Below are 18,254 nucleotides of genomic sequence, written 5' to 3' on the forward strand. Positions count from 1 at the left end.
CAGAAAGGAACGTGGTCACGTGGCCAGGAATCGAACCCTGACCCTCCTTGCTCTGAGGCAAAAGCACTACCCACTGTGCCACTGTGCCGCCCGAGACGCTCTACAATTGGTCTAAATTATCCATCTAAATTATCCAGGCAGTAGTGTTGTAGAATGACTAACAAGCTCCATGATTTTCTCAGAGAAACATATTGCCATAATGATAACATATCCTCATATTGCTGATCCCTAGGTGTAATAGGATGACATACTGTGGCTAAGGTAACTCACGTGAGTTGAGCGTTTTCGTTTACCTTTAATATATGGATCCTGTAGAGCTTATGCAGAGCATGGAGGACATAGACAGGTACTGCTTGTACATTCTGATGGGGTGATAAGCCACTGTAATGAGAGCATAGGCTGAGGAGCCAATCTCTCTCACGCACAGAGTTTTCGGATTTCACGGAGTTGCTGGAACACTTGTAGCGAAATATGAATATACTTTCAGATACGCCTACTGCATGAGAAATGAACATAAGCATGTTTCCATGACGACAGTCACACTCCCTCTCTCTCCTTTTTGCCTTCTTCCTTTCTTGCTCTCTCTCTCTCTCTAGTTCTTTGTCTCTGATCTAAACGCTCAGTTAATCAGTCACTGTGCTTCTCTGCTTGTCTGCTGTAGGCATCCCTAATGGCAGTCTCTGTATGAATGACTAACCTGGTGTGTGTGTGTGTGTGTGTCTCCACAGAGCCAGCTACTATAGGAAAGGTGGCCGTGCCATGCTGCCAGTTAAATGGATGCCTCCAGAAGCCTTTATGGAAGGAATATTTACATCCAAAACTGATACATGGTGAGAAATACAATGTTTACATAAGAAAAGTAGTCTGCATTCTACACAGCTACATACCAAACCAACACATGGTTTAACACAAATGTTGATGTTTTATACATATATATTTATATATATATGTGTGTGTGTGTGTGTGTGTGTGTGTGTGTGTGTGTGTGTGTGTGTGTGTGTGTACTCCCCTCCTAATTACTGAGTTCAGGTGTTTTAGCCACACCCGTCGCTAACAGGTTTATTAATTATATATATATATATATATATATATATAATTATAACTTAAGTACATAGCCTTGCAGTCTCGATAGACCAACACTGGCAGTAGATGGGGTTGTACTGAAGAGCTCAGTGACTTTAAATATGGCACCGTCACTGCTAGGTCTGCCCCTGTCAACTGTGAGTGCTATTTTTAACTTTTAACTAGTTAAAAATTAAAAAAAGAAAAAAAAGAAAAAAAAAACTGTGAGTGCTATTATTGTGTAACAGAAGCATCTAGGAACAACAGCAGCTTAAAATGGGACTGCCGTGTGCTGAAGTGCACAGTGCCTATCCTCTGTTGAATCACTCACTAGAGAGTTCCAAATTGCCTCTAGACATCAGCAAAAGAACTGCACATCAGGAGCTTTACAAAATGGGTTTCCGCGGCCGAACAACTACACAAGCCTAAGACAAAAATGTATAATGCCAAAAAAAGTGGGGGAGTGATGTAAAGCACACAACTACTGGACTCTGGAGCAGTGGAAACGCATTCTGTGAAGTAAAAAATCCTGCATTCTATCTGGAAGTCTGATGGATGAGTCTGGGTTAGGTGAATGCCAGAAGCACGTTACCTACTTGACTGCATTGTGCTAAGTGTAAAGTTTGGAGGAGGAGGGATAATGCTATGGGGTTTTTTTTCAGAGGTTGGACTAGACCCCTTAGTTCCAGTGAAAGGAAACCTTAATGCTTCAGCAGACCAAGACATTTTGGACAATTCCATGCTTCTTACTTTGTGAGAATAGTTTGGGGGACCAACCTTTTCTGTTCCAGCATGACTGAGCCCCAGTGCACAAAGCAGAACAAAGAAGAACTTGACTGGCCCCCACAGAGCCCTGACTTCAACCGCATCAAACACCTTTGGGATGAACTAGAACGGAGATTGTGAGCCAGGCCCTCTTGCTTAACATCAGCATCTGACCTCACAAATGCTCTTCTGGATGAATGGGCAAAATAATTCCCACAGACACTCTCCAAAATCGTGTAGAAAGCTTCCCAGAAGAGTGGAAGCTGGAAGCTGTTATAGTTGCAAAGGGGAGGGCAACTTTACATTAATGCCTATGGATGTCTTCTGTTTTTCTGTCTGTCTGCTTTTCAGTGTATCGGCATCTCTGTCTTTTGTTAATGACATTTTTACTGATATTTATATATATATATATATATATATATATATATATATGTATATATAAAATGCTCTTCTGATCTCTCTCTCTCTCTCTCTCTCTCTGTCCCCCTCTTCCCTCTCTGCCTCTCTCTCTCTCTTCCTTCCTCTCATCCTGTGATTTAGGTCTTTTGGCGTGTTGCTATGGGAGATTTTCTCTCTGGGTTATATGCCCTACCCTAGCCGCAGTAATCAGGAGGTTCTTGAGTTTGTCACTAATGGAGGCAGGATGGACCCTCCAAAGAACTGCCCTGGTCCAGTGTGAGTGGCTGTATCATCAGCATTGCCTGAAACACCCACTACTGTTTAGGATACAGTACATACACAGAATAAATGACCTACACTCTGCTCTGTGCACTGATTTACACTGACACACTGTCAGAAAGGATGTTTGTGCACCTCTGTGTCATATTGTTTTTAACCTAATCTGTGTTCCTTATAACACAAAACGCATCTTTAACTGGACACAGAAATGTGTTATATTCATTAATCATTCACTTTCCAAACAGATGTGCTGGCTAGATCAGAAAACAGTATTTTTAACACATCTGTTCAGAAAGGATGTGATTACTGATTATAAATTATGCACAATTTGTTCATTTTCAATCTGCTGTTTACACAGAACTACGTGTTAAATAATGCACTAACTGCACACAGATCCTGTTCAGTCTAGTTAACTACAGGACACAAACACAGGCCTTCTGCATGACCACACAAACAGCATGCACAGCAGTGTCTAATTGTTGTGTTTCTTTCCCCCTTTTTTTTTTTTGGTCAGTGATCACTGACCATTCCCTTCCACTTTTGTTGTCTCTTCTCACTTGTGTATAGAACAAACTTTATCAGCTGGGCCATTGATTCAGTATTAATAATGCAAAGCCTCATCCAATATAGGGCAAGACCACAGAGTCTTGTATTTATATCAAAGCAGAGAAGTGCCTGATTTCTCTGTTTATTTTCCCTACCGAAACTAATCAAACCTCTGATGACACCTTCATTCTGTGGAGCAACGGGCACAATAGGTTGTAAACATTACGTGAAAACATCACTGAGGTGTGCAGCCGAAATGAAAATTGCAATTAGTGTAAAAACAGGCTTGATTAAATCAAATCTCAGTTGGTTGCCTTTCAGTCTAGCTTTGCTCTCAGCTATCCAAAGGCAATCACCCACACAGTAAACAGCCTTGTTTGGTGTGGGGAAAAAACAGTAATGAGGAAACAAACAAAACACAAAATTTTAATGAGTCAACTTTCTGTGTGTGTGTGTGTGTGTGTGTGTGTGTGTGTGTGTGTGTATGAGACAGATATCGGATAATGACGCAGAGCTGGCAGCACCAACCTGAAGACAGGCCAAACTTCTCCACTATCCTAGAGAGGATTGACTATTGTCTTCAGGTGCAGTAGTGGATTTGTGGGATTTCTTCAATGCAGCTTTTTCTTTTTGTAATTTCATAAAGTACTGTGCAAAAGTCAGAGACCACGTTTCACCCAAATGTAGTCAGTCAAGACATGATTGGTGTCTGAGGTTCTTTACAGGTGTTTCTTTTTAACACAAGGCTAGTGTAATTAACAAATAATGGAAGCTTATGACCACCAAGTAGTATCACACACGTAACCCTACCGAGTTTTCTACATTTCTGTGGTGGTTTGATGTGGAATGGTTCTTTGTGCAGAAACTTACTGACAGATTTCTTTATAGTGGTGGTGATAGGAACCAGGCTTTGTCGACAAGAAAAGTAAATAACAAGTTATTTACTTTACAAAATGACCAGCAATTCTACTCATATCTTGTGAGTACTTATAGGTACTGTTACTAAAGGTAAATACATCTGAAAAAAAATATTGATAATAATTCCTAGCGGATTAATTTGTCCTGCATGTGCCTCTGCACCATGAATGTGATTAAAAATACATTGTAGGCCAAATCCTTATTGCAGAACAATGTCTCAGACATCAGGCTAAATATTCTTAAAGATTTTAAGAATTTTCTGTAAGGGAGCTTTTAGAAGCTTTAGCACTTCAGACAGTCGGTTCCTATCGCCATCACTGTCTGTTTGAGATTACATTAGAGCTCCATATAGTTTGAGGCAAATGTGTGATGATTTATGTGTGTTGTTTATACAGTGTTCACCTGGTGGCTTATAAGATTCCACTGTTGTTAGTTGTATTAGACTTTAAGGTCCAGTGCAACATTAAATGTGCAAATTTTGACATCAAACATGTCTTAGCTGATCTACATTTGGAATAAGAGGATTTTTTAGATTACATTACATTAGATATTTGGCCAAACCATTCATTTATACTGTATCTCATAGCATCTGTGAATGCAGTATTTATGTTTCTTCCATTTCTCAGGATCCGGATGTTGTGAACGTCCTGCTGCCTGTGGAGTATGGCCCTGTGCCTGAGGAGGAGGAGAGGGTGCCCATGCGTCCAGAGGATCCTGCCACAGCCTCTCTGCTGGTTGCTCCTCCGGGCCCAGAGGAAGCAGCTTCTGCTCCCTCGTCTCGCTCTGAGGAGGCCAAGAGGGCTGCTGAGGCTCTGCTGATGGGCAGCCACCTGGCTGATGGTAAGCCTGGAGCTCCCTCTCAGCCCCACTCACACCCGCAGGCCCCCCCAGGACCTGGGCAGCCGGCCTGCAGCAAGGGCTCCACCGCATCCCCCTCAGCCCAGGACGGAGGCCACGTCAACCTGGGCTTTACCCAAGCCCACCCAAGCGATAAGGAAAACCGCAACGGGAAGCCAACCAACCTGTGGAACCCTACCTATGGCTCATGGTTCCTCCAGCAGCAGCAGAAGCGGCAGCAAGCCCAAGCCCAGGCCCAGGCCCAGGCCCAAGCCCAGGCCCAAGCCCAGGCCCAAGCCCAGGCCCAGGCCCAGAGGCAGGCCCATGGGGTCCAGCAGCGGCTCCCAGCTGAGGGTCAGGAGCACTCGGGCAGGACTGTGACTGTGGCCGAGGCTCTGGGCCTGCAGCACCAGCACAAGCAGCAACAGCAGCAGTACCAGCAGCAGATCCAACGCCAGCAGCAGCAACAACAACAACAACAACAAGGCCTATGCAGGCCTCTATTACCCCCTCCTCCCCCACCAGCCCCCGCACCCTTGTTGCTGGATTCAGCAGCCCTCCCCCCAGTCCCGCTCTACAGACTGCGCCGCTTCCCCTGTGGCAACATCGGCTATGGCTACCAGGAACAAGGCCTGCCTCTTGAGCCCTCAATGTCTGTGTCAGGACCCCAGGCCACCATCGCTGTCTCACCACCTCCTGCGCCTGTCCCTCAAATCCCAGTCCAGCAAAGACCCATCTCAATGGCCCGGACGAGCGGCCCTGAGGATGGCCGTCCCCTGTTGGTCACCATGGGAACAGTGCAGGACTCCAGACTCCCTAAGATGGAAGGGCACAACGCCACAGTGCTTTAACACTCTCTCCTTCAGTGCCCACTCCAGAAAACACTGTGCCATTCCACCTCAGCTCATGGCCATGCTTCTCAGCCAAGGCAATGTCCTCCACCTCTCTCTCTCAACGACGTCTGGGGTGAACCCTGATTGCTTTAATATCGTAATGACCTCAGCAGAGGCGATCAGTGCTGGGTAATGCTTCAGATGAAGGGAGGTGTAAAGTGCATTCACAACACTTTATATGAAGATTTTATTACACTTTCCTCTGTGTTGCAAATCCTTTTTTAAGTGCCTTTATGAAACTTTTATTCAGCCTGCACAACTGTGGAATAGAAGTGCTTGTGACTAACCAAAATGTCAAAATAAAAGTCTCCCTTTAGAAACCTGGCCTTAAGGTCAATTTATTGAAATTAAATATTTGAGGCCATTTAGTCAAATGTGGACAGTGTCTCTCATTTAGTTTATTTTTGTTTATTTATTTATTTTCCTCAGGACATTAATGTGCTTTTAACAAAGTAAAAAGAAAGCCTGGTACAAGAAACGTGCATGTGGCCATTAAGGCTTGGTGCAATTATAGATTGCAGTTATTTTTCAATTAGGAAATGATTATGCAGTTAAATAAAGGAATGATTTGAAAATAAAGAGATGTGTTTAAAATAAGCTTAAAAGCTGCTCTGACCCTTTTAGGTCATGGTGACCACTGAAGTTCTGCATCATTTCTGAATACTGGATAACGTGCCACTTTATCTTCAGGGTTCAGAAATATTTTATATCAACCCTGAAAAACGTCGGTTTCTTTTAAGGGTCCAAATGTTGTTCATTAACCAGTAATGAACAGCTCTGCTCAGAGTGGTCAGAAGTCTAGACATTTTATTACAATCTGAAACAGGGGCGTTTCCAAGTCTTTTGACATCTTATGTCTAGTGACAAAGTCCACAGTTGCATCACAGGTGGCATACGCTGATGAAATGTTTCAAGAAGACATATTCAAAGAATGCGCAACATCGGAAAAAGTCTTCTTGTAGAGTGTTGTGAATTCTTATGTGTTACCCAAGACAGATTCTCACCCAAACAGTCTGACTTCCACGGAACGGGCCTGTTTAACAGTGTAAAATTATGTCAGTGTCCTTGAAGTACAACAGAACTGTTTCTTTCCATTTTCTTCTGGGATTCTGCAGGAGGTACTGCAACACTGGAAGCAACACATTACGAGTTTTAAAGATGACACCTGGAGTCCCTCATGAGAACATAACCTGCAAAATGCACTGCAGGATTTCAGCTTTTTTTTTTTTTTCTTTTTCAGAGACAGGTGGAAAAAAAAAATCTACGAGTTTGTTGATGTTTGCTTGCCTGCTTGTTTATTTATTCATTTGTTAATTTATTATTTGGAAGCCGTGTAAATTATTAATGGGTGTGCTTCATAAGCCAAACCGCTCCATTCATTATGCATCATTTTGTTCACTCGTGGACTCGGTTGGCTTTTAAACTACGGCGGTTTTCATCTGACTTGAAATTTAATGAATTAAATGAATCGCTAATGGCTTGTGTTTTACAAACGGACTGGTGTTTTAAGCGTAAAGGTAAAGGCTGAAAGGTAAAGTCATCTGTTGCCATGGTATTTTGGTGGGGGGGTGGGGGTGGTTGGGGTGGATGACTGGTCAGGCAAAATGCCATGTCTGTGACTGATTTTTACTGCTGTATGAATTCTGCAGGATTTTTTTTTTGTGTGTGTGTATGTGTGTGTGTGTGTGTGTGTGTGTGTGTGTGTGTGTGTGTGCGCGACTCTTGTGAAAGAGGTGTAAATTTGTGTATTTAACTCAAAGGGGAATTGAGGAACTGATCCCTCTCATTCCATCTATTTTCAGTTAACCTGTGGCTTCCGGATGAAGCTTTTGTGTATATAAGAGCCGTAGCCCTATTTGCAGAGAAATTAATTATTGCTCTTTGGTCTCTTGGTTTCAGTTTACTTCAATAAATGGCTCATTTTAAGCATATTTACCAGGAGCATACATCATTTAATTAGAATTTCTTATACTACTGTTTACACAGACCTTCTGTCCAATCTCTCAAACACATTCACTCTTATTCTGTTCCTTTAATCTGCTGCTTCAACATACAGTGTCAGGTTTGCATTGTTTTATAAAGGTATTTTGTAGCAGAGAGTCAGTCCTTAGCGGAGCGATTTTACAAAGGAATGGCCTTCATATTTTCCTTTTTTCTTTTTGGGTTTACTTGGGAAAAGTTTTTGTTAACAAGTGGCTTTGATATGAAGGAAAAGAGTCCTATTATTTTATGAATTTATAACCTCTTTACACTGACGATTCTGAAGGATTTTACAAAGCAGGCTGTTTACACCAGTGCTGCTTGAATGAGTGAGTATATTAATGAATGTGTGCATTTGTTCAGTGCTTTTCTAGACTCAACGTTTACTCAAAGCACTTTACATGTAATGACTCACAACCGACGCATAGCACCAGTCTGGCTGGCGTGAAGAAAGCCCCTCCAACGTGGTAGCAAGATGGCGAGGGAGAGCATTTGTGCCCGTCTGAGTTGGGGATCTTTTCGGAGGCTGTGATTGATGAGTCAGAGTAAGGAATTTGGCGAGGATGCTGCGCTGCTGATTTGCAAGAAATGTCTTGGGACTTTTTAATCACCCGGAGTCATAAGCCAGGTTTTATGTGCCATCCGAAAGACAAAGCGGTGAAGACTTGGTGCCACAGCAGAAACTACTCTAAGCAGGAGCTAAGCAGATTACTGTGAAGAGAAAAGCCCTGTTGCATAACGAAGATAGGTTTTTATTTTCTTTGTCGATTTCCGTACAGAAGTGATACCACTTGTAAAGATGTTGTAACTGTATCATGTATCTTTTCATCCTCTGTAAGTTGAATTTCAAAAATGAGATCTAAAAAGAGAATAATAACTCTAATAAAGCACTATTTAATAACTGGTTTTGCTCCAAAACATTAAACATTATAAAGGTTTAACTAATCCAGATACTTCCTAAAACATCTGACACTACACTACCGCTCAAAACTTCAGAATCGCTTTGTAGATACAGTAATATTGTACACAGTATGCATTTAAATATTATAATCCAGTCACCAAAAGGTATTTTTTTTATATTGCTAAAATATTTCGAGGCATCATTTTCAGTAAGTTTTTGAATTTATAAATCCTGTTCATTTTTGTAAATTTGTTGTTGTGTTGAGATTTGATCTCCACTTTTAAAATATGAATTTTGTTTTGTTTTTATTAGACAGCTTTCTCAGTCATTTTAGAATCTTCAACTCTATTCATAATTATATATATATATATATATATATATATATATATATATATACACACTAATCATAATATTATCTACCTATATATCTACTTTTTGAACAGATGAGCATAGAAAGTAATGAGTTATGAAATAATGAACGTTCTAAACTACCAAAGCAGGAAATGTTTTGACAGCAACAACATACGCCCTGCACACGCCAAGTTAACCAGCTTAGTCTTTAAGCTACACTCAAAGGGATGGAGCCCAGAAATCCGTACTTATTGCTTTAAATATTTGTACAACTTAATACACGCAGGCACTGATGCGTTATATGCTGGAATTAAGACATGCAATTGAATTGAATTTGAAATCTTTTTTTTTTTTATTAGAATATTTATCAGTTGGATATTTGACAAGAACCCTTTTGTTCACTACATGTAAATTAACCATAGAGCTCCGTTCTGTAACTAAGTCGCTCATATAAACCCAGACAAACTATACATGAAACACTCAGCTGAACACAACGAATCATCCACACTACAGAATACAGAACACCATCAGCCCTGAAGGGAAAGACCTCTTCCGTCTCTGTTTGGGCTTAGTTTAGTCTCTGGTTTCAATCCCAGGCAGCAGAAACCCTTTTTCATCCCATTTCACATTGGAGTTCAGTGAAGTCTGATTGGCTGTAAATACTAATGGCAGGAAAGCAAGTGACAGAGCTACATAATCACAGGCCTGTTACAGGATTCAGCAGGCTGATATGGTAAACCTCTCATCTCTTAAAGGACAGTGGCTGGGAACACTGGGATCACTTTAGTGGTAAGTGTAAGGGGACGTCCACCGATATGCCCGAATTTCTGCATAACTGTTGAGATTTAAGAAATTGTAAAAGAAAATGTAGCCACTAAGATTTCTCATCACAGGTGATGCTAGAAACCAGCGGTCACTACATCTACAAAGCAAATGTAGCCCTTTACCAACACCAAAAAAAAAAAAAAAAAAAAGGTGCTTCAGGGGTTCTTTTGTAAAGAAAATGGTTCTATATAGCACTACGAACACTCAAAAGAATGCTTTGCATGATTAAAAGGTTCTGTTCATCATGAAAGGGCTCTTCGTGTTGATGGAAATGTGCATGAATGTGCTATACAGAACCTTTAAAAATAAAAAAAAATAAAAAAATAATAATAAAAGCACCAAATAAATAGCACCAAAAAGGGTGCTAACAACAAAAGAACCCTTTTTGGTGCCCTTTATGACCCTTTATAACCCTTTCATGATGCAAAGAACCCTTTAATCATGCAAGGGTTTTTGGAGTGTATCTCTCAATACAGCTTTAAGCCAGTACTGTCCAAAATGACCAGTGACTCTACACATCTGCTGATTTATTATATGTAATGTTGAGAATGCTGATTACAGTAGGAAATATATAAACGATTACTTAAGGAAAAATTGTAAAGTACTATAACCTTATTTCAAAATTAACACCATGTCTATCATATTTGTTATTCTCTTATGTAATAACAATGTGATGTCGCTATTAGAGGCACTGATCTCTTCAGATGTCTGATTCCTATCACCAACAGCTCTGGCTCAGGAAGAACATTTCACATCGAACTTCTCAGAATACTTTTGCTTAAATCTTAACCCTTTAATTATGCAGAAACTTAGCAAAATCAGTGGAAGTCCAGCAAATGCTAATACTTGGAACTGACATCTACGCTTCAGCCACAAATGCATTCTTTTGCAACAGCTACTGACTGAAATCCTACTCAAACTGTAGCTCATGCAGTCAGAGGCAATCAGATGCAGGTGTTGTCAACAAGTTTTAAGTGCAGAAATTTAACATAATAGCACAGAGTTTGTGAACTGCCTAGAGATTAGTTCTACCAAATCAGAAGCAACCACCATCTGCTGTGTGCATAACAACACAACCACAATTACCTGGCAGTTGGGCATACTACATACGCATTTGCGACCTTACTGTATTAAAAATAATTGCCATTTAAATCACAATATTCATCAGAAAAATGACAAAATAAAGCATTTGCGGGCAGAGCATGGGTGCGTCAATTGCGTGGGTGAGTTTGCTGATTTCTCACTGACCACAAAATATTTCTAAAATCATTCAAGTAATTTGACGTGTTTAGTGCAAACATACGATAGGATAGCAACACGCAACTGGCGAAAAATACTTTTTGTTGGGTAGAAAACTTTTTTTTTCTTCTTTCTTGCTGCCAACAGGTTTCTAACTTTTACCTGCTGAGATAATAACCTGGATTTTCCTTCAGACAGGAAATGAAAACTATTCACTAAATTCCAAATATAATTATATGACACTTCTTGTACATAAATTATGATATAATAATGCATGCAGTTTCAGGAAAATAGATTATTATTATTATCAATATTTATATCTGTAGCAATGAAACTGGGCATTTTCAATTAAACGGAGCTATTTAACATCTCTTTTCAAAACACAGAGTTCCCGCTAGTAGACAGGCAGCACATCACTTTTCAAACATGGGCACCTACAAATGTTAGACTTTTTTCTTCTTCTCATGCAGTCCTCTTTCTTGCCACACCACCTTTCAGATGGGAAGTAGACGAGTAAATGAGCTAATGAGTTAAATAGTTCCGACATGGTAACCGGCTTTGATAGAATGGCTCTATTAGTCTCACTCTTTCTATAGAGATGTTCTATTGAGATTTTCACTACAAAGAAATGAACAAGGCCAGAGCCGAAACCCTAAAGAGGCTATAGTCATTACTGTTCTGCTGTAAAACTATGAAGCTAAATTTAGATTCAGACAAAATGTGAGGGGCTTGAACTGTAACAGTATTAAAGTGCTATTATATGTAATGATGTTTTGCCCACACTCTCAGCAAAATGAAAGAAAATATTTTTAATCTAAAAGTGCTACGCACTATCATAAAGCAGATAAAGAAGCTGTACAATATCAATGTGCATCATCTTCAGAAATCTTTAGGAACTTTCTGCACTGATTCTGTTTAAGAGTCAGACCTAAAAGCCAAAGTAAAAAGCCAGTTCTGTTTAACAAAAGTCATTGTCTGAAACCGCATCAATTTTCTTAAAGTGCTTAGAAATTGCTACTGCTATTTGACAAAGTATCAGAACCTAAACCAAAATGAAACCCCAATCCCTCAGCTTAGAAAAACATAATTTCACATTCACTCACTAAATAACATGACGTTCAATTTCATTTCAGCGGGTCACCATACTTCCATGGTAAACAAAAAATAAACCTCATTACACAAACTCCAGTGCAGACTAATGACCCCGTCATTGTGCTTCTAAAGTCCTTCAACTTGCTCTTTGGCACATGTATCTTCCATTGTCTCTCCTTTAGTGCTGCTGTCCATCCGTGCCAGCTAGCCACTTGTTTGCTATAAGAAGAAAGAAACCGTGATCTAGTCAGAGACAGATGGGAGCAGAGAGAGCAAAGCCACTCTTTTGGAGGATCTCAATGTCTCAGCTGCTTTCATCCACAAGCTTGGCTCCGTTGATGCCGCGATAGGTGACCCTGCTCGGTCTCACCAGGACGCCATGGCCAGGCCGGCAGCTGAAGTAACGCCGGGAGCCAACAGAGCCATCGTTCTTCCCCTTTGCACTGCGCAGCTCCAGGCCTAGCCACAAGCCAGGGGCAAAGTCAGCAGTGCCAAGGTAGCGGATGGTGCCCATCTCATTGGCACTGCTGAGCAGGACCTGCATGCCCAGGTGCAGTCTGACAGCGCCATCCGAGCCTGAGGAGCTGGTGGTCCCTCCCACGCTGCTCGGCCCTCGAGGAGAAGCTCCAGCCGAGCTGAGCGAACCCCAGCCAGAACTCAATGTGCTCCAGCGCCGACGCACGCCAGATGACTGACTGCTGCAGAATCAAACACATGACAAGCAGGACAAAACAAGAAAACAACAGCAGGATCCTGATTAAAAACAGAGGCGCTCATTTATTCTTTTAACCTTGTGTTTCATTTCCGTTTGCCAGTTTTTCAAAGCGAGCAGTTGCATAAAATGTTAAACATGTGTGATTAGACTGGATTATAACTAGGGGACATATAAAAATATTCTACCTACCTACATACTTACCTACCTACATAGTCATATACAAAAATATGAATTATAAGAAAAAACAAACATAACTTTTGCACAGTGTGTTCTCTGTACAGGAATATAACTAATTTCCAAAACTTTTGCATATGACTATCTATTTAACTGTCTATTAGTCAATCATGGGGTCCAAAAGTCTGAGACGAAAATGTGAAAATAAAATAAAAAATGTTTCTATTTTGCATTTCTTTATAATTTAATACAAAGTTCTTGATGACCTATTATATCAGCATAACAATCTGAGTGAACAGTAGAATTACTGAAATATTTCATAATTTCATTATTCAGTATTCTGTTTGTCCCCTTTGTGCTTTCATGACAACATATTGAAAGCTGGCCTGGACTCCATACATTTAAGGAAAAGCCTCTGATCAATTAAATTAAATCCAGTCCAAAGTCATCTGAACACAAGCTTAACTGGAACAGACAGGAGTAAAAAAATAAATAAATCTGATCTTTTCACACATAGACCTCAAAAATCTTTAATTTGTTTACATTTGAGTAGTAACTGAGAAATAGTGGAAAATCCTGAACATTTTCCTTCATTTTACTTGTCATAACTTTTCCTTAAGTCACAGATATTTTTAATGCGGTCTCAGACTTTTGGCCTGGGCTTATCTGTGAATCTGAATGGATGCGCTTTCTACTATAATCTGTAGAACATGCAAACATGATAATGATAATCTACCACTGTGGTGAAACAAAACCTTGCCAAATTGGTAACTTAACAGGAGAAGGTGAGATGTTTCTATTGGTCCATTGAACATGAGTTTTAAACACAATATAAAGATCTCTTGGAGATTTTATATTATACAAACAAAGTAAAAATGACAAAATGGAGATACAAGGTTGTGTTGTGACAGCAATAATACACAGTGCTATACAAAAGTCTTCAGAGAAAATGAAACGTAATGCCATTTATCTGGGCCATGTGCATTTATTAGAATAAACACAAACAAATAAACAGTATAAAGTTGTATGATTTATTTCCAAACAGCTCCTCAAGGAAGCTCAGTATTTACAGTTCCCATTCAATACCCTAGCTTGGCTAATTAGTCAGTCCTTCATTAAATTAAATAATTTGCGCTGCTGATTGTAAATATCAATAACACATCAATAACTTGTTTTACTCTAAAAACACTAATAACAGCTGAGATAAATAAATGCAGACACTTTTCTTGGCTGCCTAAAACTTTTTTCAGTACTCTATGTTCACAATTCAGTGTATTTAATGAAGAGTTTGTGGACACCATCATCTATTTCTTACCGGTTAGCTTGATTCTTCCGATTTGGCTCGCGCTGTGTGGCAATGGCTGAAGAGGTGCTAAGACTACGACGGATTCCTGGACAACAGAAGAATGAACATACATAGTAAATTATCTTTCAAACCACAAGATTACGCTGATAAGTAAAGTAGACAGGCTATCAAAAGCAGCTCACCGCTGAAGGAGTGACTGTGCCGGGAGGAGGTCAGTTCTGACAGACAGTCTACAGACCCATGGATCCTAGCAGGAACAGGAAGGTCCAGATTTAATAACTATAGAGGATACTGCAGTGTTTAATAAACATACAGCCACATGGTGCTATATCTTTTTCAGCACATTATACACACACAATAGTGTCGGGCAAGAATTCAGGGACATTTATTTAAGAGCACCAGCTTGGAATGCACTGCTATAAAACTTCTGGGCCTATGCCAGTGATCAATACTGCAGTGTCTGCACCTGCCAGTAGCCATGCCAATATTAACATTTTATCTTTATTATAAGTAACCCTTGTGTGGTGTTCAGGTCTGTGGGGCCCATTTTAAATGTTTACCAAAAGAAAAAAAATGATATATTATTATTACCTCAGATTCCTTGCCCTTTGCTCATTTTCTGTGAAGAGCATATAAAAGAACCTATTTTCAATGACTTCACACTGTTCAGCCCCTCCACATTTATATTACACATGTGGTGTTGGGGTGAACCCGCAGGGAATAAAAGTGTGGAGGTGCTGTGTCCCTTCACTCTGTTCTCCTGCTGTTAGTGTGTGTGTGTGTGTGTCTGAGGGCGGACAACATGGACAGGCTGCTGACTGGCTACAGTTGCTAAAGGAGAACTCAACGCTGGCCACTTGAGATATTTTAAACATCTGGTATTTGTATATAAATATTTATGGCTGTATTGATTCAAAAAATTAATAAGTAATGTGGGGGTTCACCAGACAACTGAACAACAAACACATCGACACCACGCAAGGGTTCAGCATAACTATGGAAAACAATAGAAATAATTGATCAAGTTCAGCGATTTTGCTTTGAAGACAGAGCTATGTAAAATTAGTGCATGCTGATGCATTACCATGTCCACATTAAATATGAATCAAACATGCGAAATCTGAATAATTCTCTGCTGAGACTGATCACACCTTCTTAGAAACAGCCATACGCATGCAAAGCGATCATAGATTTACTACAGAAATATAATTAGCAAAATCTTTCAAAGAAAAACATGAGAAGGGAATACATCTCACTTCACATAACAAGCTGCCTGGCTGTGTACGAAGCTACATATGCTAGCGACAGTCACTTAGCTTCACTAAGTGTGTAGAATGTCGGGAAGGACAGAAAACACTAAATCTGTCCCATCTTGTTTGCAAAGGGGAGGAAAAAGAAAAAGAAAAAAAAACCTCTGCAGCCAGTTTGCTAAATGGGTACTGATCAGTCTCTGACAAGATGAAAAACAGTGAATGAGCAAGAAAGTGGCTGCTTTCCCAATCTCCGTTTTCGCTCACAATATCGGAGCTTTCCATTAGTTTAGCTGTGCTTAGCTGGCTGTTCCGTCTCTCCGACTGCCCTGAGGGTTAATTAGGAAAAAAAAAAAAAGCACAGAGCTCCTGACAATGCAGCGCTTATCACTCAAGGCTGCTGGAGATGGCTCTTATGGCAAGAAGAAGCACAGAAGCAAGAGAATGGTGCTGAATGGAGATCAGGCTTTATGGATGGAGACGAGGAGACTTTATGCAGGAAGAGGGGCGTAAACAAGCCGAGTGATGGAGCTGAAGAGAGAGATAAGGGTAGCAGGAGAGGCATGAAGGGTAGAGGGTAACCACCACCAAAGAGAAGTAAAGAAAATCATGAAAAGGAAATTGAAAGGGACAAGAAATAAAAAGGCATGGAACGGTATGGATTCGAGCTGTATACCTCCATCCTGACTGTGCCTGTCACAATTACATAATCACCTGATCTCAATTATTTTCCCATGTTGCTACCAATCACAATCATACGTTAAAGGTGAATGACATGACTTTTACAGAAATACGTACTTCAATTGGTAAGATATAAACAAAGTCATTGAGACTGGACTGATGGGAGCACCTTTATGATTTTCCTTACTAAATGGTTGTGATAGGAACCAGGGGTTACCGTTTCTACAGCACAAATACAGCTGTTCTATTTACTAGTCAAAATGACCCGTGAATCGGAGTTTTGACAGAGGAATTGTGGTAATTCCTTTCATCTTATTTGCAATTATTCTGCAAGTAAAACATGGGTCTTGCAAAAATAGTAAAAGTTCCAACTCCTGAATGGTGCTATAACATGTTCAGAGAGCAGCGGTGAATAATGTTTGTTTATTCAACGTTCAGGGCGGCACGGTGGTGTGGTGGGTAGCACTGTTGCCTCACAGCAAGGGGGGCCTGGGTTCGATTCCCTGGCTGGGTGGCCAGGGTCCTCTGTGCATGGAGTTTGCATGTTCTCCCCGTGTCTGCGTGGGTTTCCTCTGGGTTCTCCGGTTTCCTCCCACAGTCCAAAGACATGCAGTCAGGCCAACTGGACATGCTACACTGCGTGCGAGTGTGTGTGTGATTGTGTATGTTTGTCTGTCTGCCCTCCGATGGACTGGCGACCTGGGATAGGCTCCAACACCCTCCCAGCAACTCTGAGGGAGAAGCGGCTTAGAAAACGTGTGTATGTATTCAATTTTGTGTATGTATTTATAACACCTTTAGAGGGCAGCAGCGACAGAGTAATGTTTGTTTATTTGATGTTTGTTCATGATACCTTTAGAGGGTGGCAGTGAGTAACATTTGTTTATTTGAGGTTTGGTAATGACACCTTTAGAGGGCGACACTGAGGAACGTTGGTATACTTGATGTTTGCTAATAACATTGTTACAGGGCAGCAGTGGGTAATGTTTGCTTATTCGAACAATAAACAAAAAGTATAATTAAACTGTTAAGTGCAGGTATTTACATGGCAATTAATCATCAATTAAAAATTCAAGACCATGTTAGACCCTAACAATGATTCAAACAGATTTTTACAAAACAATCTGATGCATTATGAACTTTCATATTTTCCCATAAACTCGACTTATTTTTATACGATTAGAATTATCTTTTAAAATAGACTGAATAAACATGACTGGAATAATTATATACACAGTAATTTACCCAGCAAAAAAATATGGACGATAAATACAACACTAAGTTTTTTTTTTTCCTTACTCCTCAGGCTTTACAGAATTTCCAGTAATATATTACCTGAACTCTGCTCCATTCCAGATTTCATATGCTGTCATGTTGCAGTGTTTTCTCTGCTTTAACACTCAGTTCACATTAGGAAGGGCTTTTTAATTAGTTCATTAGCTGTATCAGGTGTGTTGGGAGCAGGATGAAGCTGTAAAATAAGAAGGGCACTGGTACTCCAGGACCAGAAATGATGGGCACTGCTATAATTGATTATACAACCCCTGGCAAAAAGTATGGAATCACCAGTCTGGGATGAGCACTCATTCAGACATTTTATTCTGTAGAACAAACTCAGATCAAAAACATGATGCAATAATAAGGTCATTCCAAAGTGCAACTTGTTGGCTTTCAGAAACACTAAAAGAAATTAAAAAAACATTGTGGAAACAAAGTAAATGTTACTTTTATTGAGCAAGCACGGGGAAAAAAATATGGAATCACTCAATTCTGAGGAAAAAAATATGGAATCATGAAAAACAGATAAACAAAAGAACATTTAAAATACATCACTAGTATTTAGTTGCACCACCTTTGGCTTTTATAACGGCTTGCAGTCTCTGAGGCATGGACTTGATGAGTGACAAACAGTATTCTTCATCAATTTGGTGCCAACTCTCTTTGATAGCAGTTGCCAGATCAGCTTTGCAGGTCGGAGCCTTCTTGTGGACCATTTTTTTCAATTTCCACCACAGGTTTTCAATTGGGTTGAGATCTGGAC

At 40.3% G+C, this 18,254-nt stretch overlaps 2 protein-coding genes across 4 annotated transcripts in view; one reads left to right on the forward strand and one right to left on the reverse strand.

Annotated features, from left to right (window-relative positions):
- Positions 1–7,260, forward strand: part of alk (ALK receptor tyrosine kinase) — a 481,130-nt gene extending 473,870 nt beyond the window's left edge. The window contains exons 26-29 of the mRNA XM_017690776.2: positions 729–830; positions 2,368–2,502; positions 3,545–3,635; positions 4,596–7,260. Coding sequence (XP_017546265.2) covers positions 729–830; positions 2,368–2,502; positions 3,545–3,635; positions 4,596–5,657 — 1,390 coding nt within the window. The 3' untranslated portion in view covers positions 5,658–7,260. The remainder of the gene's footprint in view (positions 1–728; positions 831–2,367; positions 2,503–3,544; positions 3,636–4,595) is intronic.
- Positions 7,261–10,106: 2,846 nt separating this feature from the next.
- The window catches only part of zgc:103755 (uncharacterized protein LOC449988 homolog), a 66,613-nt gene continuing 58,465 nt past the window's right edge, over positions 10,107–18,254 (reverse strand). For 2 of the 3 annotated variants that reach the window (XM_017690774.2, XM_017690773.2), the window contains exons 14-16: positions 14,465–14,529; positions 14,292–14,367; positions 10,107–12,785 (exon numbers count right to left, since the gene is read on the reverse strand). In XM_017690774.2, coding sequence (XP_017546263.2) covers positions 12,392–12,785; positions 14,292–14,367; positions 14,465–14,529 — 535 coding nt within the window. In that variant the 3' untranslated portion in view covers positions 10,107–12,391. The remainder of the gene's footprint in view (positions 12,786–14,291; positions 14,368–14,464; positions 14,530–18,254) is intronic. The other variant, XM_017690775.2, reaches the window with a different exon arrangement.

This window comes from Pygocentrus nattereri, chromosome 10 (assembly GCF_015220715.1).
Source record: "Pygocentrus nattereri isolate fPygNat1 chromosome 10, fPygNat1.pri, whole genome shotgun sequence".
Classification (NCBI taxonomy): domain Eukaryota; kingdom Metazoa; phylum Chordata; class Actinopteri; order Characiformes; family Serrasalmidae; genus Pygocentrus; species Pygocentrus nattereri.